The sequence below is a fragment of the Cervus elaphus genome, chromosome 30 (assembly GCF_910594005.1).
Source record: "Cervus elaphus chromosome 30, mCerEla1.1, whole genome shotgun sequence".
Classification (NCBI taxonomy): domain Eukaryota; kingdom Metazoa; phylum Chordata; class Mammalia; order Artiodactyla; family Cervidae; genus Cervus; species Cervus elaphus.
In genome coordinates this window covers 13,208,171-13,236,115 of record NC_057844.1, presented here as the reverse complement: position 1 = coordinate 13,236,115, position 27,945 = coordinate 13,208,171, and the positions used below count along the sequence as shown (strand labels likewise).

Below are 27,945 nucleotides of genomic sequence, written 5' to 3'. Positions count from 1 at the left end.
CACACACACACACACATACATTAGAGCCTGGCAGGCTACAGTCCCTGGGGTCACAGAGAGTCAGACATGACTGAGCATGCATGCACGCACACTCGCGCGCGCGCGCACACACACACACGTACATTATGGTTTATCACAGGGTACTAAATACAGATCTCTGTGCTATGCAGTAGGACCTTGTTTACTTATAGTGGCTGACGTGGTAAAGACTCTGCCTGAAATGCAGGAGACCTGGGTTCTATCCCTGGGTCCGAAAGTTCCCCTGGAGAAGGGAATGGCAACCCACTCCAGTATTCTTGCCTGGAGTATTCCATGGACAGAGGATCCTGGTGGGCTACAGTCCATGGGGTTGCAGAGTCGGACACAGCTGAGCAACTAACGCGCACACACGCTAAATATAGTTCTCTGTGCTATACGGTAGGACTTTGCTGTTTACTTATGTGACGTGTTTACAACAGTTCCCAACACATAAATCTTAGCAGATATTAGTTGTTCTTACATTATTCTTTAATTATTTTTAAAAATATTTACTTATTTATTACTTATTTTGGTTGCACGGAGTCCTAGTTGCAGCTCGCAGCTTCTTAGCTGTGGCATGTACACAGGGTCTAGATCCCCGACGAGGGGCCGAACCCAGGCCCCCTGCACTGAGAGTGCAGAGTCTTACCCACTGGACCACCAGGGAAGTCCCCCTTATCTTATTCTTGGTCCTGCCCTTTATGACGCAGTAAACGCCCCAAAGGCAGGACCGTGTTTACTCCATCTCTGTATCCCTGGTCCCCAGCAGCACGCTCGTCACCTCAGTGGTATAATTTTTGTGTTAAACTGAACTGAATTCTTCCCTCTGCCTCCCATCTCTAATCCTTCCTTCCCTACCCATTCTTTTCCCCTGGCAAGTCTGCACTTAAAAAGCAAAAACTTGTTTCACCTCTTAATTATGTCCCAGGTTACAATCTATGCCCTGCCTCTCACTTAAACTCCCTCTAAACTTCTTTTTCTCCCCTCCAAATACAGAGTATTCTTGCCTCTTTCCTTCTCCTTACTACCCGGCTTTCACTCCTTCTTCAAAACAACTGCCCCTTGGCTATTTCCAAATATATCCTATCTGGCCAATCTTTCCCTGTGAGCTGATTCGCCAATTATGTCCTCTAAATATATACAGACCTCCTAAAACCAATGTCTCCATTTACTCTTGGTTTTTTATTCCAGCTCCACGGAGATGCCATCACCATCTGAAACTTAACAAGCCCCTTTTACTTCACAGAGTATGTCTTGGTATAGTTTTTTAAAAACATGTTTGTCTGGTCCAGGAAACCTAGATTCTAATTCTGAAACTTCCGGGAAGTAACTACACAACGCTGGGTAAAAGTCACCCATCTGAAATTCGAAATGCTCTCAGCACCTTCCCACGGCAGCTTTGCTCCTCTTCCTGTGACCCCATCTGTCAACAGCAGCAGCGGCGTTTTCCGAAGCACACAACCCTCAGACTTCTGAACTATCTTTAATTCGCTCTTGCCCTAAATTCCTTAGTTTGACATCTAAACGATTTTGAAGTCCTCTTTCTTTCTGTTCCTACTGCCAATGCTCCAGTTCTGTTCATTCTGTTATTTCTCACCTCTTGAGGGTCCCCTGGACTGCAAGGAGAGCCAACCAGTCCATCCTAAAGAAGATCAGTCCCGGGTGTTCACTGGAAGGACTGATGCTGAAGCTGAAACTCCAATCCTTTGGCCACCTGATGTGAAGAGCTGACTCATTTGAAAAGACCCTGACTCTGGGAAAGATTGAGGGCAGGAGGAGAAGGGGACGACAGAGGATGAGATGGTTGGATGGCATCACCGACTCAGTGGACCTGAGTTTGAGTAAACTCCAGGTGTTGGTGATGGACAGGGAGGCCTGGCGTGCTGCAGTCCATGGGGTTGCAAAGAGTTGGACACGACTGAGCAATTGAACTGAACTGAAGGTGAAGTGTTAGTTGCTCAGTCGTGTCCAACTCTCTGTGACCCCATGGACTGGACCCCGCCAGTGGAATTTCTGGCTGTGGAATTTCCCAGGTACGAATACTGGAGTGGGTTGTCATTTCCTTTTCCAAAGGACCTTCCTGACCCAGGGATCAAACCTGGGTCTCCCGCATCGGGACGCAGATGCTTTACCATCTGAGCCACCTTCCCTAAGCCCACTTCTCACCTAGATGTCAGCTGTGACCTACTACGGAGAAGTGGGACTGGCACTGGAGGAAGAATTTCCTGCGTGGCTGCTGTCTCCGGCACCATCCTTCACCTGGAAGTGACTGCTTCCCCTCGAAGTCTGGCCTGAGCATGGAAAACAACTCCACTCTCACTAGCCCATACTAAAGTGAAGGCAAGACAGAACACCCAAACAAGTCTTCCCTGAAGATTGGCAGAAATAAACAGACAAGACACAGAGAAGACCCTGCCAGGCAGTATAAACAAAAGACCTCTTGTCCTCCGGTCCTGTGAGTCCAAGAGCGACCCAGGACCTCTGTATCTTGGCTCCCCCAGCAGGTACACACCAGGGGTTTCCTGACCACCAAAACACTACAGTCAAAGTCTCCAAACAGAAACCAAGAAGCAGAACCCTCCTGTCAGCCTGTCTAGACCCTGATCTCACCGTTGCTCTCACAGGGATGCTGGCTTACAGAGCAGGCTTCAACTGAACACCACCATCCAACAGACCTTCCCTCCTGTTCATAAAAGGAAATCTCATCCTTGCTAATTCTCCATACTCCTTCCCTCCAGAATTGTTCCCTTAAGATACAGTTTTAATCCTGTCACTTCCTTGTTCAAAATCTTGGTTGGTTGCTCGTAAACCACAGAGTGAAACAAAAGCCCTGCATCTGAGGCCCGTGGCTGCCAACACCTTTCCTGCCGTTGCAGTCCACTCCCTGCGGGCAGTCTCCAGCCTCATTGGTCCTGCAGCTCATGCTCCCGGGGTACTGGTCTACCTGCTGTGGGCTGAGCGAGACACAGACTCTCCTGTGCTGGGACCTACATTTACGTGTTTTTAAAGGCCTGGAATGCTTTTCTCCAGGATCTTCCCTTCTCACTGGCTCACCTTTAACTGTTGGGCTTAAGCACCCTCCTGTCCACATGCATTACCCAGGCAGAGCTCACTCATTTGCAATTTCATGTGCTCAGTCTTCATGGAGCCCTATTTGTAAAAGGTAATGCATTCCCAAAGGAGAGCAATGTGCTAAGACTATGTTTACTCTAAAAAGCTTATTATCTCTCTCATTTTTCAATATTATCAGTGGATGTGAACTCTGAAAAATACATTACAGTTTGAGAAGAAAATAAATCATAAAACAAGTCAAGCTACCCACTCGGTCGGTAGGCACAGACAACAATTTAACCCTATCTCGTTAACCCCAAAAAGTCATTCTAATGTCCAAATTATTTTATTTATTTAACCCATTCAGACTACAATCCACTTGAGAAAACCCGTGTTGAGAAAAATGGATGTTTCTGTTGTCTGGCTGGAATGGCACATTTCCTTCCCTCTCTTCAATTCACAAATACCTACACCTTGATGCCTATCTTAGGCGGCATCACACACCTGTGGTGGTGGTTGTTTAGTTGCTCAGTCGTGTCCAACTCTTTTGCGACCCCACGGACTACAGCCCACCAGGCTCCTCTCTCCATGGGATTCTCCAGACAAGAATACTGGGGTGGGCTGCCAAGCCCTCCTCCAGGGGATCTTTCCAACCCAGAGATCGAACCTGCATCTCTTACGTCTCCTGCATTGACAGGCGGATTCTTTACCACTAGTGCCACCTGGGAAGCCTGGGACAGACATATACACACTACTACATAGAGAATAGATGACTAATAACCTGACGTGTAGGACAGGGAATTCTACTTAATACTCTGTAATGGCCGATATGGGAAAAGACTTAAAAAAGAAAAACAGAGAGGATAGATGTATCTGATTCACTTTGCTGCACATCTGAAACTAACACAACATTGCAAATCAACTACATTTCAATAAAAATGATTTTTAAAAGCTTAGGACATAACGATAACCCTGTATGTGAGACAGCAAGAGAGACACAGATGTATGGGACAGTCTTTTGGACCCTGTGGGAGAGGGCGAGGGTGGGATGATATGGGAGAACAGCATTGAAACATGTAAATTATCATATGTGAAACGAATCGCCAGTCCAAGTTCGATGCATGATACAGGGTGCTCAGGGCTGGTGCACTGGGATGACCCAGAGGGATGGGATGGGGAGGGAGGTGGGACGGGGGCTCAGGATGGGGAACACATGTACACCCATGGCGGATTCAAGTCAATGTATGGCAAAACCAATACAATGTTGTAAAGTAAAATAAATAAATAATTTAAATTTTAAAAATAAGTGAATAAATAAAACCAGCTTGAACATTTGGGAAAAAAAATAAAAGTTTAGGACAACATCCTACCCCTCAAAAATAGTTTTCTACCTGAGTAGAAAGCAACCACCTCCGAGTAGCAGAATCAAAATCCAAATGGGCTGTAGGAAGAAATTTCACCATCCACTTCCAAAGAGATGCCTGTTTTCTTTTATCAAACATATAACCTTAGGTTATAAAAGTTCAAACATACACACACATACAAATACACACACTGTCTTACAAGGCCAAGATCATGTATATGTTTTTTAATAAAAAATGCCTTTAGAAAAAACTTTTTCATAATGATTCTACTAATACTACTTTACTACTAACATCAGTTTTTCCTATGGTGATAGGATAGCAAGTAACTCAATTAAAAAATGTTGTGATGATGATGCCTTCGGTATGATGAAGGATATTGGCCTTTAGGCATTAATAAAAATTTGTCTAATAATAAGAAGTCCCAAGATAGAAACCTTTGTATGAGAGAAACAGCTATCATAACCCATTCTTCCCTTCCCCTGGTACTTGGCCTTCCAGCTACAAACTGCGTTTCCCAGCCTCCCGTGTATGCAGCCACGTGACTAAGTTTAGGCCAATGGGGAGTAAATAGAAGAGATGAGTCCAACTGAAGTTGTACCCCTTTAAGACCCCTGGCCTCTTCCCCACCTTCTGCTGGCTGGTGATGGTGATGACTGGAGCAAACCTAGAATCTGCCAAGTGACACTCCATTTCCCAAGGGCTGACTAGCTATGTCCCTGCAAATTCACATGTCAACCTCTACCCCACAGTGTGATGATAGAAAGTGAGGCCTTGGGGACATCAGTATGTCTCTACCCTCAAGAATGGGATTAGTGCTCTTATAACAGAGACCCCAGAGAGCTCCTTCATCCCCTCTGTCATGGGCGGACTCAGCTAGAAGATGATCCCCTATGAACACGAAGGCAGGCTCCCACCAGATACTGAATCTGCTGGCGCTCTGACCTTGGACTTCCTACCTTCACAACTGTGAGAATAAATGCTTTTTGTTTATAGGCCACCCAGCCTTCAGTATTTTCTTATAGCAGCAGAAACAGAGAACAACCTCAGGCTTTTCACAGTTGGATGACCCCTGTGGCTAAGATCCTGCACACGGAATGTGAGCAGAAGGAATGAGCGCCCTCTGGCCTGGCCCTTGATACATGGGCTTCCCTGCTCCATGTTTTCTTTCTCCACTTCCTGGCTGGAACCTGGAAACGGTAACAGACTGGACCCCCCAGTTAAGGACAATCAATCCCATGCTGTTCGTTGCAGTCATTCAGTCGCTAAATCACGTCCAACTCTTTGCAGCCCCATGGACTGCAGCACACCAGGCTCCCCTGCCTTCATTATTTCCAGGAGTTTACCCAAATTCATGTCCAGATGGCAAAGAAACAACACGGAAGGAACCACGGTCTTTGAGCAGCCCGACGTAGCAGAGATACCCACTCACCTCAGAAGCTTTCCTAGGACTGTTGCATAAGAGAGAAACTTCCTTGTTCTCTCAGTCTCTGAATCTGGGGGAGGTTCATTGTTACAACTTGGCAACTCTTAATATTCAAGCTATGTTAGAGCTATCCCACCAGCTCTGGGCCACATGCTTCTGAACTGCTTTTGGTGAGAAAGAAAGAAAGTTCGCAACAGACTTCCCTGGTAGTCCAATGATTAAGACTTCGCCTTCCAATGCAGGAAATACATGCTTGATTCCTGGTCGGGGAGCTAAGATTCCACATGCCTCTCATCCAAAAAGCCAAGACATAAAACAGAAGCTATACTGTTAACAATTCAAAAGACTTTAAAAATGGTTCACATCAAAAAAAAAAAAAAAGACATGAACTTTTGTATAATTAAACCCACTATATTACAGTGTTTTGGGACAAGCTGGTCAATGCATACTATGGTCCTACCATCTAATCTGTAATAAATTGGCATACATAATTCTAGGAATATGTACAAGGCTTTACCCAACATCTTTTTCTCCTTCCTCACAGAACCCCAATTTGGTTTAAACACCCACTTTCTCTCCCTGCAAGCCCTATGCTGGGGGGATGCTGACTCTATTCCTAGTTCTAGCAAGTATACATTAATTGGTTTAGTAAGTTGCTATGAGGATTCAGTCCCCCCTACAAGCCCTATGCCCTTCAGTCATGCCTGACTCTTTTCGACCCCATGGACCGTAGCCCCTCCAGGCTTCTCTGTCCATGGGATCCTCCAAGCAAGAATACTGGACGGGGTTGCCAGGCCCTCTTCCAGGGGATCTTCTCTACCCAGGGTTCAAACACGCATCTCCTGCATTGCAGGCAGATTCTTTACAGCTGAGCCACCAGGGAAGCCCCTATAGAACATACATAAGTAAGTCAAGCCTAAGAATAAAATAGAAATAATACACTACCCCAGCCCAATCATGAACTGAAAGAAGCACATTTAATAACTATCCCCGCCATAGCATCAACGGCACTAAAAGCACCAACAGAAGAAAACTCGACTGTGTTATACTGCATCTTCCACTTGCTTTTACTTCCAAATGACAATTATTCTTTTTGCTTTATTGTTGTTGCTCAGTCGTCAAGTTGTGTCTGACCCTTTGCAACCCCATGGACTGCAGCATACCAGGCTTCCCTGTTCCACACCGTCTGCTAGAGTTTGCCCAAGTTCACATCTATTAAACCAGTGATGCCATCCAACCATCTCACCTTCTGTCAACTCCTTCTCCTCCTGCCTTCAAACTTTCCCAGCATCAAGGTCCTTTCCAATGAATCAGCTGTTCACATCAGATGGTCAGAGTGTCGGAGCTTCAGCTTCAGCATCAGTCCTTCCAGAGTACTCAGGGTTGATTTTCTTTAAGACTAACTGGTTTGATTTCCTTCCTTTTGCTTCAGTTCAGTTCAGTCACTCAGTCGTGTCTGACTGTTTGTGACCCCATGAACTGCAGAACACCAGGCTTCCCTGTCCATCACCAATTCCCAGAGCCTACCCAAACTCATGTCCACTGAGTTGGTGATGACATCCAACCATCTCATCATCTGTCATCCCCTTTTCCTCCCATCTTCAATCATTCCCAGCAACAGGGTCTTTTAAAATGAGTCAGCTCTTCGCATGAGGTGGCCAAAGTACTGGAGTTTCAGCTTCAGCATCAGTCCTTCCAATGAATATTCAGGACTGATTTCCTTTAGGATGGACTGGTTGGATCTCCTTGTAGTCCAAGGGACTCTCAAGAGTCTTCTCCAACACCACAGTTCAAAAGCATCAATTCTTCAGTGCTCAGCTTCCTTTATAGTCCAACTTTCACATACATACATGACTCCTGGGAAAACCATAACTTTGACTAAAGATGGACCTTTGTTGACAAAGTAATGTCTCTGCTTTTTAATATGCTGTCTAGGTTGGTCGTAACTTTTCTACCAAGGAGCAAGTGTCTTTTGATTTCATGGCTGCAGTCACTGTCTGCAGTGATTTTGGAGGCCAAAAAATAAAGTCTGCCACTGTTTCCATTGTTTCCCCATCTATTTGCCATGAAGTGATGGGACCGGATGCCATGACCTTCATTTTCTGAATGTTGAACTTTAAGCCAACTTTTTCACTCTCTTCTTTCATTTTCATCAAGAAGCTCTTTAACTCTTCTTTGCTTTCTGCCTTAAGGGTGGTGTCATCTGCATATCTGAGGTTACTGATATTTCTCCCGGCAATCTTGATTCCAGCTTGTGCTTCATCCAGCCCAGAGTTTCTCATGATGTACCTTTTGCTTACTTCTTATTAATTCTCAACATAATCTCTTTTAAAAATTTTATCATTATTATTATTTGGCTATGCCGCGTCTTGATTGCTGCTTGGGCTTTTCTCTAGCTGCAATGAGAAGGGGCTACTCTCTCTCAGTGGGGAGCAGGCTTCTCACTGCAGTGGCTTCTCCTGTTGTGGAGCACAGGCTCTAGTGCATGTGGGCTCAGCAGACGCAGCTCCCAGGCTCTAGAGCACAGGCTCAGTTGCTCCTCGGCATGTAGGATCCTCCCAGGTCAGGAATTGAATGTGAATCTCCTGCCTTTAGAATCCGCATAAAAGAATCTCTGGCAGGTGGATTCTTTACCACAGAAGCAGCAGGGAAGCTCCTTAACACGATCTCTTAACAGCTCTTCTAAACATTCTATACTCTCATCAAACTCCGAATCAGTACAGCCTCTAGCCCAAATAGATAAGACTCCCTAGAGAGCAAGCAGCAAAAACTGTGGTCTTTGCCCACTGTGCCATTATTCATCCCCTATCAAGGATGGAATCTGTTCCAAAGCTTTTCCAGCCATTCATAAAAATTAAAAGTTCTCTGGCCACCATTAGCCACAAAAACCATTATATTCATATTTCACTAGGTAAAGTGTCCATCCCAAACTCCAAACTTCATTCATTGTTCAAGTTTCTCCCCCTGCCCAGTCCAGGCTGCTTCAGGTGTGAAAAGGCTTCTTCCCTTGGAATCTGTCAGCTTCTAACTTTCATTTACTACCCACAGCATCTCAAAGAGGCCTCAAACGGGCCTCTTCATGAGTTCTGCAGAGATTTTCCTTCTGGAAACATCCTTGGGCACTCCTTCTATTCTGGGCTCAAGCATTGGAAGGACTGATGCAGAATGTGAGGCTCCAGTACTCTGGCCAACTAATGAGAAGAGCCGACTCACTGAAAAAGCCTCTGATGCTGGGAAAGATTGAAGGCAGGAGGAGAAGGGGACCACAGAGGATGAGATGGTTGGATGGCGTCACCGACTCAGTGGACATGGGTTTGGGTAGACTCCGGGAGACGGTGAGATGGTGATGGTCAGGGAAGCCTGGCGTGCTGCGGTCCACGGGGTCACAGAGAGTCAGACTCGACTGAGCGACTGAACAACAACAACGAAAGGTGATCAGAGTGGTCGTCAGCCTCCAGCCTCTACATCTGATGGGCGCACCTCCAGCCTGTACCGAGGAGGTCATGCTGTCCCCGGCAGGAAGGCTCCTGAGTGGGGTCACTCTGTGCAAGACCACCCACCAGGCCCCGTCCTGGTTCACGGAAAACAAACCCTGCTGCTCTGTGTTTTTTTCAACTGAGGTGTAGTTGTTTACGTTGCTTTAGTTTCAAGCGTACAGCAAAGTGATTCACGTATACATACAGACAGATCTATTTTTTCTTCTTTTCCCTTATAGCTTATCATTACAAAAATACTGAGTACAGCTCCATGAGTGATACAGTAGGTCCTTGTTGGTTATCTATTTTACATATACTAAGAGTGAATCTGTTCATCCCCAACTCCTAATTTACTCCTAATTTACACACACACTTTCCCTTTTTGGTAACCATAAATTTGTTTTCTATGTCTGTGGGTCTATTTCTGCTTTGTATATAAGTTCATTTGTATCATTTTGTTAGATTCCACATATAAGTGATATCATATGATGTTTGTCTTTTGTCTCGCTTAATATGATAATCTCTAAGTCCCTCCAAGTTGCTGCAAACCACATCGTTCTTTTTACGGCTGAGTAACATTCCACTGTGTATATGGACCACATGCTGCTTTATTGTCAGTGAAGGCACAACCGCCTCTCCTTGTTCTGAAGCCAGGCAGGGAGATGGAGCTGTAGCACCTGCCCTCTAACCTTGTCCAGTCCAGATTCAGAGACCACACAGATCATGTCAAGAGTCAAGTGGAAAAAAAAGGGGGAACTTCTCTGGTGGTCCAGTGGTTAAGAATCCACCTACCAATGCAGGGGAAGGAGGTTTGATTCCTGGTTGGGGAACAGAGATCCCCTAAGCTGCAGGGCAAGCAGAGAGCCCGGGAGCCTCAACTGCTGAGCCCACGTGCTCTAAGGGTCTGCGCGCCTCAGCGAGAAGCCTGCATGCACCGCAACTTGACAGAATCTGTGCCCCGCAGCAAAGACCCAGCAAAACCAGAAAAAGAGAGGAAAAGGCGCCAAGTGGTCTCTTTCTGACCCCCTCACTCAGGTGAGATGGTCGCATCCGTTTCCCTCCCGCCCTCTCAGCCTTTGCCTGGGTCTCGTCCAGCTGGACCACACCTTTAAGGTGTGGGGCTCAGGGGTGTAAACCTTACTTAGGAACATGGATGTCATTGCCATTTACTGTGTGACACCTTTTGGAGCCTCACTCACAACTGAAATAAAGTGAAACCCATGCCAACATCCTGCTTCTCTTGTTTATCCCAAAATCCAATATGTCTAGCTCTTCCTCCTTACTCTTCCTCCGATGTATAGAACAAACTCAGTCCTGTTTTCATGAATTTTTCTCCCCAACACACCTCATTTTACTTCGTTATTACTTTTCCCCCTATCCCTCTTGTCACTTTCAAACCTCTAGGATCAACTATCTAAACTCATCACTTCCGTTTTTTCATCAGGCATTTCCTCTGATCATCTGTGAATGTATTCCTCCTCCAGAAGTTCCCGAAACAGAACTCCAAAGTCACTTGTGACCTGTTAGACACATGCTGCCCAACTGAACATCCTGCAATGATGCAAATGTTCTCTATCTGCACTTCTTAGTAGCCACTGGCCACACATGGTTACTGAACACTTGAAATGTGCAGCTAAGACTGAAAAGTGAAAGTGTTGTTCACTTTGCAACTCCTCTGCAACTCCATGGACTGCAGCCCATCAGGTTCCTTTGTCCATGGACTTCTTCAGGCAAGAACACTGCAGTGGGTTGCCATTTCCTTCTCCAGGAGATCTTCCTGACCCAGGGTCAAACCCAAGTCTCCCACACTGCAGGCAGATTCTTTACCATCTGAGCCACCAGGGAAGCCCCGAGATTGAAAAACTGAATTTTTAATTGTACTTAGTTTTAATTGATTTTAATTTAAATAGCCACACATGGCTAGTGGCTACTGTGCTGGAAAGCATAGTCTTGACAAATCAAGGGGCTTGTTCCCAGTTTCCAATCTACTTTAATGCTGTATCATTTGGTATTGCCAACACTCTTCCAGGAACTTGTCTTTAACCATGATTTCTAGGAGACTATTTTAAAACAATGTGCATAATTTAAATCAATGGCCTAAAGAAAGAACCCAATCTGGAGGAACAACAAAAATATAAACAAAGAGTAATTAATCAGCAAGTGGCGTGTGCGCTGGAGAAGGGAGACAGGAGTGAAGAAGAAGAGCAGACTAGAGCATCTTCAAAGGGCAGGGATTATTTGGGGGGAGAGAGGCACTGGGTGGGTAAGCTAGAGATGGATCATAAGAACCACTGACACAGCTGGGAGAAAAAAATCACAGAAGTAAAAGTTTAGAGCAGAGAAGATACCTACAGATGAGGAAACTAAGATTTGCTTAGGGTCTTACTTTCCCCCACAATAGGGTTTGAGTTTCAAGCATTTAATTATAAGCTTCAGTGTTTTAAGAAAATTAACTCTATCAATGGTATGCAAGAGAGATTAGAAAGGAGAAAAGTCTGAAGGTGCTGAAGACAATCCTGGTAAAACAAGGGGAAGGCAAATTAGATTCTACAAGGTGGTTTTCAAAAACTTTTAGCAGTGCATTCTCAAAATGTATGGAAGCGAGATGTTCTATTAAAGCAAACTATCTTTAGGTTTATGGGTAAAACTGCATATTATGATAAGAAGAAAAATTGTATATTATAGTATGAACAAAACTGTGTCAAAACCCAGGCCTCTTCCCAAACATGACTATTGAGTTGGCAGCAGTCAATGCGATGGTGGTATCTAATGTGTAAAACTTCATACATATTTGTCTGCACATGCTATTGCTCATTACTATTTTTGAAATGTTCTCAAACATATTAAAAAAAATAAAATTCAGAACACATGGTTACTGATCCTCTGAACCACCAAGGCAGCCCCCAGCATTCTGGGAAATACAGTATGAAAAGCATTCAGGCACAGCGTAGGCCCCAAGTTTTCCCTTCACCATCCCTCTGCTTTATGGTTTTCCCTTGCAATTATCACCTTCTAAAAAAGCTGCACAATCTATTTATTATACTTAAGCTTTCTGTATGAATATATGACATGTATATATGATTTTTATATGTCTTGTTCACTGCTGCATCCAATTGTGACACAGTTGCCTGGTTTCACAATTGAATGAAACCAACTGTGACGCTCAATAAATATTTGCTGAATGAATGAATTCAGTAACTTTTCAGCCTTTGCCCAAGCTTACCACTGGTGTCTCAGCTGCAGTGAAAGCAGCCTCAGAGACCTCCCTGCTGGTGGAGCTGGTGAAGATAAGTCTCTGCGCTCCCAATGCAGGGGGCCCGGTTTGATCCCTGGTCAGGGAACTAGATCTCACATGCCACAGCTAAGAGTCTGCACGCCCCACCTAAAGACCCTGCGTGCTCCAACTAAAGACCCGGCGTGTGTGTGTGTGCATGTGTGTGAGTCGCTCAGTCATGTCAGACTCTTTGGACCCCATGGACTGTAGCCCACTAGGCTCCTCTGTCCATGGGATTCTCCAGGCAAGAATACTGGAGTGGGCTGCCATTTCCTCCTCCAGGGGATCTTCAGGGATCGAACCCGAGTCTTCATATACAGCAGACTCGGGCCTAACATAAAATTTAGCATTTAATCATGCTCTCTGTGAATTTGTAATTCTTCCAACGAGAAAAGTTTTCGTTAAATACCCACGCACTTTAGAGTCCTACTGGAATGTGTCCTTAAATATTTAACATTACTTTTCTCAGTGAACAGTAGCTCTGAAGCACTGCCTTTGGCTTAAGAATAGCTCATATGGTACAAGCATGTATATGCATTCAAATATTTATGCAATTATTGGATTTTTAATATAACTCATTTTAGAAACACGTGCAATTAAAAAAAAGTGAAGAGTAAATTATTTATACTTCTGAAGTAGTCATCGCATATTTAGATCACAGAGAAAGTGGCATTACACTACAAATTTTTTTTTTTTGAGTGCTAGGTTTTTTTTTTCCCTTTATTTATTTATTTATTTTTTCAGTGGGTTTTGTCATACATTGATATGAATCCGCCATAGATTTACATGTATTCCCCATCCCGATCCCCCCTCCCACCTCCCTCTCCACCCGATTCCTCTGGGTCTTCCCAGTGCACCAGGCCCGAGCACTTGCCTCATGCATCCCACCTGGGCTGGTGATCTGTTTCACCATAGATAATATACATGCTGTTCTTTTGAAATATCCCTACACTACAAATTTAAATAACACGAACACATGAGGAATCATACACTTAAGCCTCTTCTGAACTATTTTGGGGCTGTCATCCAAAAATTCACTCTTAAACTATGCTCCAACTGCTACTACACACTAACAGATTTTTAAGTATTAATTTTTAAATTAAGACATTCACTCCTTGAAATATTGCCTTTTACAACAACATAGATAAACCTAGAGATTAACATACTAAGTGAAGTAAGTCAGACAGAGAAAGACAAATGTCATATGATATCACTTACATGTGAAATCTAACAAAATGATACAAATGAACTTATTCACAAGGCAGAAACAGACTCACAGACATAGAAAACAAACTTATGGTTACCAAAAAGGAAAGGGAATGGGAAGGAGAGACAAATGAGGAGTTTGGTATTAGCAGATCAAACTCCTATAGATAAAACAGGCACACAACAAGGTCCTACTGTATAGCACAGGGAACTATATTCAATATCTCGTAATAAACTACAATGGGAAGGAACCTGAAGAAGAATGTATATATGTGTATATATATATGTGTGTGCGTCTATATACACACACACACACACAACTGAATCACTTTGCTGAACACCAGAAACCAACACAACAATGCAAACCAACTATAATTTTAAAACTATAAAGAAATAAAGATACCCATTCTTATATCACCTTGATCAAATTTTAAGTTCCCAAATTCCCAATTTAAAATGGATGATTGGACACATGCTTTTAGCTCTACCCACTCTCAACACTTCAAAATCTCAATAAAGGGATTCCTAAAAAGGCATAAAACCACAAGGATAAATGAAATGAGATGTAAAATTCTATAACATGTAAAACAAATGGATGAGTATGGATGGAATCAGCACAATCTAGGAGGGCAATGAGGAAAAGGTGAACACCAGCGCCCTTGAACAAACAATCCCCAGATGGCTTAAGAACTGGCTCCCAGGTGTTGCTGGATGCCCGATAAAGGTGATGCTAAAAAGTCACTGCAGATGGTGACTGCAGCCATGAAATCAAAAGACACTTGCTCCTTGGAAGAAAAGTTATGACCAACCTAGACGGCATATTAAAAAGCAGAGACATTCTTTGTCAACAAAGGTTCATCTAGTAAAAGCTATGGTTTTTCCAGTAGTCATGTGTGGATATGAGAGTTGGACCATAAAGAAAGCTGAGTGCCGAAGAATTGTTGCTTTTGAACTATGCTGTTGGAGAAGACTCTTGAGAGTCCCTTGGACTTCAAGGAGATCCAACCAGTCCATCCTAAAGGAGATCAGTCCCGGGTGTTCATTGGAAGGACTGATGCTGAAGCTGAAACTCCAATACTTTGGCCACCTGATGCGAAGAGCTGACTCATCTGAAAAGACCCTGATGCTGAGAGGGATTGGGTGCAGGAGGAGAAGGGGACGACAGAGGATGAGATGGTTGGATGGCATCACTGACTCAATGGACATGAGTTTGAGTAAACTCCGGGAGTTGGTGATAGACAGGGAGGCCTGGCGTGCTGCAGTCCATGGGGTCACAAAGAGTCGAACACGACTGAGTGACTAAACTGGACTGAACTGAAAAGGAAGTAATTGAAAATCAATTTGACGGGGGAGGGAGGCTCAAGAGGAAGGGGCTATATAAAATTATGACTGATTTGATGTACGGCATGACTGATGTACGGCAGAAACCACCACAACACTATAAAGCAATTATCCTCCCATAAAAAAATGAAGAAAAGAAAACCTACTTGAAAATCACTCAGTCCCCTCTTCACTCCCTATATTCCCCCAACATCTCCATCCTGTTTCTTCAACTTCAGCCCAGCAACTGCCCTCTTCAACCCTGGAATAAAACTGGAGGTTTATTCTGCAGAGGGTCACACAGAGAATGCTGGAAATAGAAGCCCTGGCATAACTGAAAGTGGGGACATACTATTAAAAAACAGGGAAATTACACAAAATTTTACACACTGGATATTGAGAGCTCCACAGACTCCTCAATGAATGCTGGCACCCAGGACCACAACTTTCCATTGGAGGCATCTTCTCTGGAGCATTTGACAAAGTGAAGAGAAAAGCTGTAAAGACAGTGATGGCAGAGGCTACCGACACAACGGCTGACCCGATTACACAGCGACAGGCCCCCAGCCCACGCACACGCAGTCCGTACAGCTTTAAGGGTGCTCCTGTTTGTTCCCTCTCCCCCTCTCTTCTTCTCAAGCTTCACCAACCTGCCAAGCCACCCCTTCCACATACAAATACACACACAGAGTACATACACTTATGCAGGTGTATGTGTTTAGCTGGCACTAGTGATAAAGAACCCGCCTGCCAATGCAGGAGACATAAGAGACGCGGGTTCGATCCCTGAGTCAGAAAGATGCCCTGGAGGAGGGCATGGCACCCCACCCCAGCATTCTTGCCTGGAGAATCCCACGGACAGAGGTTCCTGGCGGGCTACAGTCCATGGGGTCACAAAGAGTCGGACACAACTGAAGCGACTTAGCACACGTGTGTCTACCTAGCTAAAGACGTGGAAAATGCAATAAAAGAGTTAGAAAAATAAAGTTGAGAACATCATCTGGAAAACCAAAAAGACGGAAAATGGGGGAGGAAGGGAGAAGAGGAAAATAAGATGATGCGTGGGGAACGGCTGCCATCCAAATAATAATGATTCTCAAAGAAAGAGCAGAGAAAACAGAACGAAAGAGATCATTCAAGCCAATTTCCCAGAACTGAAGACCAAAAGGGTGTAAAAAGCCCACAGAGTGGATGAAAAAAAATCTACTCAAGAGTACTGTTCTGAAGTTTCAGATTCCTGAGGAAAAGAGAAGATTCTGCAAGCTTCCACAAAGAATGGAGGAAAAGCTATATACAAAAGCCTCAAAAGTCCAGAATGAAAAAGAATTTCTGTATTCTGGAAACTATTAATAGTGGAGCAACGCATTCAGTGTTCTGAGGGGGGGAAAAATCACTTCCAAACAAGAATTCTAAACCAGCCAAGCCATCAAACCAGTGTGATCAAAAAGCAGACCCACCTTCAGACACGGAAACCCACCTGCCGAGGACCTCCTCCCACGTGCTCACACCTGTCATCAGACTCTGCATCATCCTTACATACTCTCCTCTCTCCCGTGGTTCCCCCACTCCACCTCGCATAAGACCTCCCCCCAGAAAGACCTTGGTCGCATGACCAGAACCTTCTCTCCCAGTAGAGCGGCGACTTTAACCATTCTGCCAGTTCCACTAAGCATAGGAGAATGTACAATGTATTACATTATTAATATTAAACTACAGCTATTGAAAGTCATGGGTGGCTCAAAAATCAACAAATCTGGAATGACTGTAGAATGCTTACCATGATAATGGGATCTGAAATGAATCTGACGTCTCTCAAAAATTACTTGTCACAGCCTAACACTACTGAATTGACGTAAGTTAACCTGGAATTACTCACAAAATAAAAAGTTTCAACTAAAAAAACAAAAAAGTTTCAACTCTTAAGAAAATAACAAAATATATACATCACACAATTTCTAAAGAAACCTAATTACATCTGTTTTTTTTAATAAAATTCTTCATTCTATACAGTCCATGGAATTCTGCAGGCCAGAATACTAGGGTGAGTAGCCGTTCCCTTCTCCAGGGGACCTTCCCAACCCAGGGATCGAACCCAGGTCTCTTGCATTGCAGGCTGATTCTTTACCAGCTGAGCCACAAGGGAAGCCTTAGTAAGTCTAATTACATCATTCTTAAAAATAAAATTCTTAAATGGCACACTGTTGCACACTTGTCTCTTAACTCTGCCCAATGGTAAGAGTCATTTCACACACAGACCTAGGTCTACAAGAACTAGGAAAAATATAAACCCTTTACGAGGTTTCCCTTCCCTTCCCTTCCCTTCCCAACCCAGGGATCAAATCTGTGTCTCCTGCATTGGCAGGCAGATTCTTTTTTTTTTTTTCCCAAAATCAAAAGTTAATTTATTAACTTGGGCTTCAGACTACCTTAACTCATGGCAGAAGATTCACAGATAGGAATCTTTGTAAAATAGGCAGATTCTTTACTGCTGATATCACATTACAAATTTGAATCAAAGTTTGTGTCTTAAAATCTAGAAGTATAACCAAATTCGATCAACTGTTGCTGAACACTATTTTAACAATCACCTATATATATTAATAGTTTCCGCAGGCTTTCCTTAGAAGTTGGGGTACAATGCACGTAACACAAATTTGACCAGCTTAACCACCTTTAAGTGTACAATTCAGTAATGTTGGCTATTCTCACACTACTGTACAACCAGCCTCCAGAACTCTGAATGAGAAACATACACTTCACATCCATTAAACAACTCTCCATTCTCCCACACCCCCCAAGTCCCTGGCAACCAGCGCTCTACCTTCTGTCTCTATGGTTAATGACTATAGGTAGATCATATAAATGGAATCATACAGAATTTCTTGTGTGTGGCTAGCTTAGTTCACCTGGCATAACGTCCTCAAGATGTATCCATGTCGTAACATGTGTTAGGATTTCCTTCCTTATTATGACTGAATAACATTCTATAATACATATACATAATATGTAACACATTTTGTTTATACATTGGTCAGTTGATTAACATTTGGAATGTTTCCATCACTTGGCTAATGCGAACAACACTGCTATGGGCATTAAGAGTGTACACATAACTTTTTGAGATCCTCATTTTTATTTTTTTTAAAGATCCCTGCTCTTAGTGCTCTTTTAAGAAAAATAAAAGTCTAATAATAAGTGAGATAAAATTACAGACATCCCACAAATACCATCACTATGTTGTAAACATCTTTGGAAAGATACTTAAGTGCTACAGATATTCACAGAGGAAAGAGAGGACTCAGATGATGAATTTTAAATATACCTGGATCTTCCAAGAGTTGAAGTATTTTTTAAAAACTCATTATTTCAATTTAAAAACTCTGCCTATACTAGCTTCAAAAAAAAGCATAGAGCTATGTCTCAGAGTCTTAAATCCTAGTATTATTTTTTCTTTATTCTACTTTGTTTTTTCCCCAAACAATCCACGTCATCCACGTAAAGGCAAGTTCTGCTGCAGAACTACCATTCTTGATCATTTAAAATTTCAAGAAGTATGGCTGCTGCATCATAGCAGCCTTACTGCTTCTACTTCAAGAACTATCAAAGCTTTCCAACCACCTACTGCCACAAACTGCCAATCACTGTACTTTTCCTCGTGTGATCAGTTACTCAGTCATGTCCCAACTCTTCCAGACCCCGTGGACTGCAACCTTCCAGGTTCCTCCGTCCACAGAATTTTCCAAGCAAGAATACTGGAGTGGGTTGCCATTTCCTCCTGCAGGGATCTTCCAGACCCAGGGAATGAACCCACGTCTCCTACAATGGCAGGTGGATTCCTTACCACTGAGCCACCTGGGAAGCCCATACTTTTCCCCTTACACCAATATATTTCAAATTGTATACCACGGAGCCATGACCATCCTGGGCAGTTTCAGCAGGCAGAAGTGAAAGTGTTAGTTGCTCCATTGTGTCCGACTCTTTGCAACCCCATGGACTGCAGCCCACCAGGCTCCTCTGTCCAAAGGATTTCCAGGAAAGAATACTGGAGTAGGGAGCCATTCCCTTCTCCAGGGAATCTTCCAATCCAGTGACTGAACTCGGGTCTCCTGCATTGAAGACAGATTTTTTTTTTTTTAATTAATTAATTTATTTATTTTTTCAGTGGGTTTTGTCATACATTGACACAAACCAGCAATATCATCTGAGCCACCAGGGAAGCCCCTCTGGAGGTAAGATTGCCATTATTTTGCAGGGACAGGGGAAAGGGAGGGGTGGGACGGGAATCCTTGCCACTATTTTGTTCATGCACATTTTACATATATGAAATGTAATATTATAATTTACAAACAGTTATTAGTTCCCTATACCCTGTCAATTTAAGAGTTGGTCAGTACACCACAGCTAGTATTCAGGTGATGATCCAGCCTGTCTCAGTGAACATTTTTATCATTTTATGTTCAGTTCAGTTCAGTTCAGTCGCTCAGTCGTGTCTGACTCGAGACCCCATGAATCGCAGCACACCAGGCCTCCCTGTCCATCACCAACTCCCGGAGTTTACTCAAATTCATGTCCATCGACTCGGTGATGCCATCCAGCCATCTCATCCCCTGTCGCCCCCTTCTCCTCCTGCCCCCAATCCCTCCCAGCATCAGGGTCTTTTCCAATGAGTCAACTCTTTGCATGAGGTGGCCAAAGTACTGGAGTTTCAGCTTCAGCATCAGTCCTTCCAATGAACACCCAGGACTGATCTCCTTTAGGAGGACTGGTTGGATCTTCTTGCAGTTCAAGGGACTCTCAAGAGTCTTCTCCAACACCACAGTTCAAAAGCATCAATTCTTCAGTGCTCAGCTTTCTTCACAGTCCAACTCTCACAACCATACATGACCACTGGAAAAACCATAGCCTTGACTAGATGGTCCTTTGTTGGCAAAGTAATGTCTCTGCTTTTTAATGTACTATCTAGGTTGGTCATAACTTTCCTTCCAAGGAGTAAGCATCTTTTAATTTCATGGTTGCAATCACCATCTGCAGTGATTTTGGAGCCCCAAAAAATAAAGTCTGATACTGTTTCCACTGTTTCCCCATCTATTTCCCATGAAGTAATGGGATGTTAATATAACCTAAATTTGCATTTTTAAAATATTGCATCATATCCTCAACTCATAAGGTAGATCTGTAGACTGCTGGCTATTTCAAAGCAGGGGTAAAAATAGCAATATAAAGTACCATGAGAAAAATAGTAAACAGAAATCCAGAGTACATACACAATATCCATTTGTGGGATTACAGGTTATTTTATACTAACAGAGAAAGTCCATTATGAAAATTTCCACTGGGTTAATAAAGCAGGATTCACTTGACCACTACCATCTGTTTTGCCAAATTTGCTATACTTCTCCATTACTTTCAGAACATAGGCAGCTATAAAGTCCTAATAATTTTGCCAGAACAATGACAACCCTAAATATTGTAAGTATTATAAATATATTGCAGGAAACTTAAATCTAGTATATTTAAGTTACTAATCTAGAAAAAAAATCTAATCCTTAGCTCCCCCTTTTACAAGAGTACTATTAAGTGTTAAGATTGCACTCTAAGCCTGTATTGGTTGCATCAAGCATACCCACAAAGGTTATTTTAATATTAGTTCAGAATAAAAAGAATATAGGCAGTGCTCCATTCAGCTAAAGCTTAACAAACATATATATATATTTTTTTAATTTATTTATTTTAATTAGAGGATAATGTCTTTACAATATTGTGGTGGCTTTTGCCATAAATCAACGTGAATCACCCACAGGTGCACATGTGTCCCACCATCCTGAATGCCCTTCCCACCTCCCTCCCCACCCCGCTCCTCTGGGTTGTCCCAGAGAACTGGCTTTGAGTGCCCCGCTTCATGCATCAAACTTGCACCTGTCATCTATTTCACATATGGTAATATACATGTTTCAATGTGAAGCTTAATAAATAGATTAACATTAAGGTAATCCATACTTTATTATGTTTATATAAAGTTAACATCACTAGCCATTTTTTGTAATAGTAAAGCTCTTTAAGATGAATGAGGCTATTGTGAATAGCTTCCTGAAAAAAAAAAATTCCTGGTAGTTTTAAATATTTACACCTAAACTAAAAACACACAAGCGCTCTTATATACAACACTGAATGGCAGATGGAATCATTTCCTACAATGTAGCAGCAAAGAAAAAAAGAACAGATTGTACTATTTCTGTTTGGAAAGCAGTAAGAAGAACAGCAAAGAACTTCCAAGAGATACCTGTGAATAAACAATTCAAAAAAATTTTGTCTTCAATCACTTTGCATAAGTCGCTTCAGTCATGTCTGACTCTGCAACCCCATGGACTGCAGCCCACCAGGCTTCTCTGCCCATGGAATTTCCCAGCAAGAAAACTGGAGTAGGTTGCCATTTCCTATTCCAGGGGGTCTTCCCGACCCAGGGGTTGAACCCAGGTCTCCTGCACTGACAGGTGGATTCTTTACCATTGAGCCCCCAGGGAAGTCCAACGCTCTTTATGTTGTGTGTATGGTAGTCGCTCAGTCATGTCTGACTCTCTGAGACCCCATGGACTGTAGCCCACCAGGCTCCTCTGTCCATGGAATACTGGAGTGGGTTGCCATTTCCTTCTCCAGTTCTTTATATTAAATACTTAATATTTTCACATAAATATCCACAACTAGGAGTTCCTACATCCCTATGTAGAGATTGTTACTAAAGTTTGATCACCAGTTTCTATTATTCTACTATTTGCCTTAATCTGCTCTCACGTCTGATCCCCTGCTATGGTCACGGCTTCTACTTGTAAACCAGCTGCCCCTCTTCCTGGGTCTACTGCACTTAAAACTGGGTATAACACCAAGCCCACTTGTCTTTCTTATTCTGTATAATCCTTGAGAAAATATGTTGGCTTCTGGGATATTTTTTCTTTTTCTATTTATTGATTGATTGGAGAAAATGTGCTGACTTCCGGGTTATTGATTGATTGATTGATTTGGCAGGGCTTATTTCATTTTCAGTATTTTTTAATTTCTGGCCACACCCTGCAGCATGTTGGACCTTAGTTCCCAGACCAGGGATTGAACCCACGCCCCCTGCATTGGAAGGTGGAGTCTCAACCACTGGGGTGGGTCTTCATTTATATTATGTGTTTATTTGACTGCACCAGGTCTTGGTTGCAGCATGCGGGATCTAGTCCCCTGACCAGAGACTGAATCCAGGCTCACTGCATTGGGAGCTCGGAGTCTTAACCGCTGGACAACCAAGGAAGTCCCTAAGCCCGTTTATATACGAGACGTGAACATCCATGGAGTTCAGCCCGAGGGCCCCGGAACCAGCTCCCTGGAGACTAAGAGATGACTGTACCCCCTGCATTCTGAATAGTGAAATAACAGAACCTTGAATTTGCATAACTCTTACGGTTTTTGACATGTCTCTATGTGAATCTCGCAGCTGAATAAAACAGGAAGAGAGGATGGCAATCATTACTTTACAAATGAAAGAATAATTTCAAGGACCTCACAAGTGTCACACCACTATATATACTGGTGACCCTTCGATATATCTCCCCATTTGAGGTGCAAGTTCCTGAAGCAAAAAGTGAATCTTTTTAATTTTTTTGCTTCTCAAACATTTTAAAGTGCTGACAACCAGTAGCATACTTACTAAGAGCGCCATCTTTAAAGATTCTTCAATTTATTATCTTTAGAAAATTCTCATGATCTTATAATATACTACTATGGATAAAATGGGTAGCTAATGAGAACCTACTGTATAGCATAGGGAACTATACTCGGTGCTCTGTGGTGACCCAAATGTGAAGGGACTCCAAACAAGGGGAGATCCATATACATAGGACCTCACTGCTTGCATACATACATATGTGTAGGTGATTCATGTCACTATACAGAAGATACTAACACCACACTGCAAAACAACTATATTCCAATAATTTTTTCTTAATAAATTCTGACGATCTTAGCTAGTATTAGGCTAGCTAAAGCAGAAATTTCTAGGCTATTCTCCTAGACCAAAAATAGGAAGAGAGTCTGGGCAGTCAGAGCCTCTGGCATAAACCCTACCAACTCTCCACTATCCCAAAGTTCTAAAACTGACTGCTTATTTTCACCCTCTTCAGTTCATTTCAAAAGACATTCAATAAGCCCTATGCTGGGCCCAAGGGCAAAGGCTGGAGACTCTAGCGGGGAAACAAATATAAAATGACAGTACAATTTGTAGAGTAAAGAGGAATATGGAATGTTATCAATGCCTACAGGAGGGGTATCTAACCTCCTCCAGAAGATATAAAAATGGAGTGCCCTTCTCTTAATAAATTAAATAAACAGCATTCTGCTGCTGCTGCTAAGTCGCTTCAGTCGTGTCCAACTCTGTGCGACCCCATAGACAGAAGCCCACCAGGCTCCTCCGTCCCTGGGATTCTCCAGGCAAGAACACTGGAGTGGGTTGCCATTGCCTTCTCCCAAAGAGCATTCTAGCGCCTGGTAAAAATGATGATTTGAAAATATCAGTGTGACTACTCGGAAAAAGCTAGCATTATTTTATACACATTAGCTCTATCACAGGACAAGCAATGAGATTCAATGATGCATGGCATCAAACAAAAACACTGCTATAAACTAAGGTCTAAAAATGTGGGCCTCTGCCTCTGATATATGTTAACATTGGAGGGGAAACTCTATAATAATAAAATAGAAATTGATGGGTAAATATAATTTGAGATAAGGTGGCAAACAACACAGGAAAAAAACATTAAGGAATATGAAAACCCTAAGAACAAAAAGGTCACTAAAAATACAGTTGGAAGGTCTAGAAAAAACATTTCTAAAGGTGGTTTCACTTTGCATTATTATTGCTGCCAATAACAAATCCGTTTCCCTTTCCTTCTTTACTAATTCAGTTCAAAAGCCCATTAGGTGAGGCTGAGCAAGGCAGGTGAGCACAGAGAGCCGGTGGCCGACCCGGGTAATGAAGGTTTGTCTCCCCAGAACCCTGTGGGGAGCGTCGGCGGCTTACAGCCCATTGAGTAAAACAGAAAGTCACAAGTCCAGACAGACACAGGCAAAAGCAAACTTAGAAGTAAATGGGGAGGACTTCCTTGTTGGTGCAGTGGGTGAGAATCCGCCTGCCAATGCGGGGGACACAGGTTTGGATCCCTGGCCCGGGAAGATCCCACATGCCACAGGGCAACTAAGCCTGCACGCCACAACTCCTGAGCTGCAAGTTCTAGAACCCAAGAGCCTCAGCTACTCCTGAGTCCACGCGCCCAGAGCCTGCGCTCCTCAACAGACGCCACCACAGTAATAAGCCCATGCACCGCAACTAGAGAAAGCCTTTGCCAGGCAATGAAGACCCGGCACAGCCAAAAATGAATTAATTTAAATAAACAGAAGCGAAAACATCTCCTTAGTAAAAGAGAAATGCTCAAGTATAGAAAATGATGCAATTTTAAAAATACCCATTTGGCAAATACCATAGTAATTGTTCCCAAAATGCTACAGCATTTTAAAATAGGTATATAAGATGGTAAGTGTGGAATGAAGAATGATCTGAGTTTTTGTTTCCCAGCACTGCGTGACTGAAAGAAATTAGGAATCTGGCTCTGCGACTTACTGCCAAGGACTTAATACTTAGTTATTTCTGATTCTTAAATTTTCCTCACATGTAAAAACACATAAACTCGACTCATGGTTCTAAATTGTTAGAGTCAAGAAATCTATTTTTCCCTCCCAAGTAAAAAAATATTTTTTGGCATAATTTTTTAGATTTATAGAAAGTTTGCAAAGATAACCAAGTAAAATTTTATATGGAAACTACAATCTATGATATTCAGGTAAGTAGTATGGGGATAAAATTTTCTGAGGAGAATTTAAATAATAACCAATGAGCCACTTCACCTCCCAAGGCAGAGGGTACAGGCTCAATCCCTGGTAGGGAAACTAAGATCCCACATGCTTCATGGCCAAAAAACTAGAACATAGATGACAGAAGCAATACTGTAACAAATTCAACAGAAAAAAAAAAAAAAATGACCCACATTTTTAAAAAACCTTTAAAAAGGGTATACTTAATAAAAAATGCTCAGAAATATCAAGTTTTCAGACATCAAGAAAAATATATAGGGCGAGAGAAAAAGTCATAAAGGTTTCTGTTTTAACAATATTGCAGACTTGACATTTATAATCGTCAATTCAGCAGCCTTCTTAGAATCTGAAACTCTTAGAGAAAGACTTCTAAAAAGTGAGTTGATTCAGAAGCTAGTTTTCAAAAGATTATCAAGAACTAGAAACAGTTCATTCATTTTCATTACAACAAGCATAATTAGCAAAGGATTTCCCCATAATATTGCCTAGTTACAGGCTGATACTGGAAGTCACGAAATACTAATTGAGGAATATCAGAGCTGGAAGGGTCACTGATCGTGCGTGCATGCTTAAGTTGCTTCAGTCACGTGTGACTCTGTGAGACTCTATGGACTATAGACCCGCCAGGCTCCTCTGTCCACAGAATTCTCCAGGCAAGAACACTGGAGTGGGTTGCCATGCCCTCCTTCAGGGCATCTTCCTGACCCAGGGGACAAACCTGCCTCTCTGACATCTCCTGCACTGGCAGGCGGGTTCTTTACCACTAGTGCCGCCTTGGAAGCCCACTGGTCACCTAGTCCAATCTTCTATCCAAGAGAACAGAAACCCAACCCATTCAACAAGTGCTCACAGATGGGAATGGCAGAAAACAGCATCTTATAAGGTACAGACATAAGGTACAGACTAGATCTAGAACTGGAAAGTTAAATGCCTTCTCTAATACTCTTGGCATTTCGTCTGAAAAACACGGACTCACTTGTAGAGAGAGTTTTAGAGGCAAAATATGGCTGGAATTGGGAAAACCACTGAGAATGCTGATGCAACATCTTGAACTGCCCTTGCAGGAATACTTATAGCTAGACATTTTCATACAAAATCTATTTGGTGGAAACAGAAGTAGGTAACATTTAAATCTTGACAGTCAGCAGCCTCTTTTATTTTCTTTAGCCAGAATAGCAGTAGACTGCCTTGAACCAAAAGCCAAATTAGCTTGAGATGTTTCTAAATAGGCTGACCTTATTCACCCTAACATTTCCATTAAACAGATAAAAGTTCAAGGACAGTGCCAAGGATGATAAAAAGTACTTTCCAATTTCAGCTCTGATTCAGAGAAACAGTATTCAGAAATTTGTATCAGTCATTCCTTATCTGAACATATTACTAATCCTTTTTTAATTTCTTGGGTAAATGACTTTACTATTTCTTAGTATTGCAACATTAAGCCAAGTGCCATCAGTAATAACCAACAATAAAGTGCCATGCAAGCTTTCAAAAGCTCTAACAACAGAATTTCATGAATTATGTATTTCTATTCTGAAGTCTGCAACATCATCCCTTCAAGGATTAATAAAGTGGTGATCTAAATCACATCAGAAAGAAAGTGCTACATTCATAATATGGGCAGATTAATGAACATTTTCTAGTCTTTTTTTTTTTTTTTGGCTGTGTCATGCAGCATGCAGGATCTTAGTTCCCTGCCCAGGGATGGAACCCAAGCCCCTTGCAGTGGAAGCGCAGAGTCTTAACCCCTGGAACGCCAGGGAAGTCCCTCTCCTAGTCTTTTGATACACCTATAATTTCTCAAGGGGCATGTTAAAGTTTTATTAAATGGTTAAGTGGAGGGATTATTACAAATATAAGCACCCTAAAAGCACCAACAAGAATGTCTGAACCATCCTGCAAGAAGAGTGTGAATAAACATTATGGAGAAAGAGAAGGTGGTGCATATTTATATGTAATACCCGTGGGGACTTTTGTTTCAAGAGGATAAAAGTCTTAGCTGCAAAAAAAAAAAAAAAAAAAAAGTCTTAGCTGCAAACCACCAAAAGAAAAAAAACACACATACACATACTCTAAAAATATACAACACTCTACTAACTTCTTTCTCAATGCTATGGAAATTGGAGTTGTATCAAATTAGTTTAACCAGCAGGTCTTAGTTGCTTCTCTTGGATGAAGCGTACTGCCATATCTGAATAACACAGGTCTTAAACCAATATCCTGTTGCTTATGTATTCTTAGAAAAAGAGCCATACGTTACTTATAAAATAATCACATCCACAACATTATATGTCAAAACCCTACAGTCACAGAAAATAGAAATAAAATTAAAATAGTCAACTGTAGAGAAAACATGGTTAACCTGAACAGCAGTAAAATTTCTAGAAAATGGGCAATAAAAAAGATTACAGTGTTTTCTTGAAAAACACTCAACTGAGATAAATATTTTGCCTTTCGCCTTCCAGCTCTATGCTGGAAGTTGATTTTTCTCTTCTTTCTTCAGCTGGTCATTGTCCAAAAATCCAGTGCAGAAAGTTTTCCATTATAGATAATAGAAAATAAATTACTATGTTAGCACAGATTATACATCCAACTATACCAAACACTGAATTACTTTTGACATATAATAATTGCCTTAGTCCATATGGACTGTTATAACAACATACCATAGGCTAAGTGGCTTATAAACAATACTAATTTATCTCTCAGACTTCCAGAGGCTGGGAAGCCCACGATCAAGGAGCCAGTAGATTCAGTGTCTGAGGAAGGCCCACGTCCTGGTTTGTGGACAGCTGGCTTCCCAGTGACCTGATGCGGCAGGAGGGGCAAAGGTGCTCTCTGGGGTCGCATCCACGCTAATCCCATTCGTAAGAGCTTCACACTCACAACCTAGCCACTTCCCTAAGTCCCACC

The 27,945-nt window shown here is 42.5% G+C and overlaps 1 protein-coding gene across 8 annotated transcripts in view; it reads right to left on the bottom strand.

Moving 5' to 3' along the window:
- Window positions 1-27,945, bottom strand: part of DGKH (diacylglycerol kinase eta) — a 218,661-nt gene that overhangs the window by 153,708 nt on the left and 37,008 nt on the right. Inside the window, exon 1 of one of the 8 annotated variants that reach the window (XM_043892316.1) lies at window positions 19,036-19,175. The exons of the other annotated variants lie outside the window; for them this stretch is intronic. Coding sequence (XP_043748251.1) covers window positions 19,036-19,098 — 63 coding nt within the window. The 5' untranslated portion in view covers window positions 19,099-19,175. Of the gene's footprint in view, window positions 1-19,035; window positions 19,176-27,945 lie in introns of those variants that run through there. 8 annotated transcript variants of the gene reach the window in all.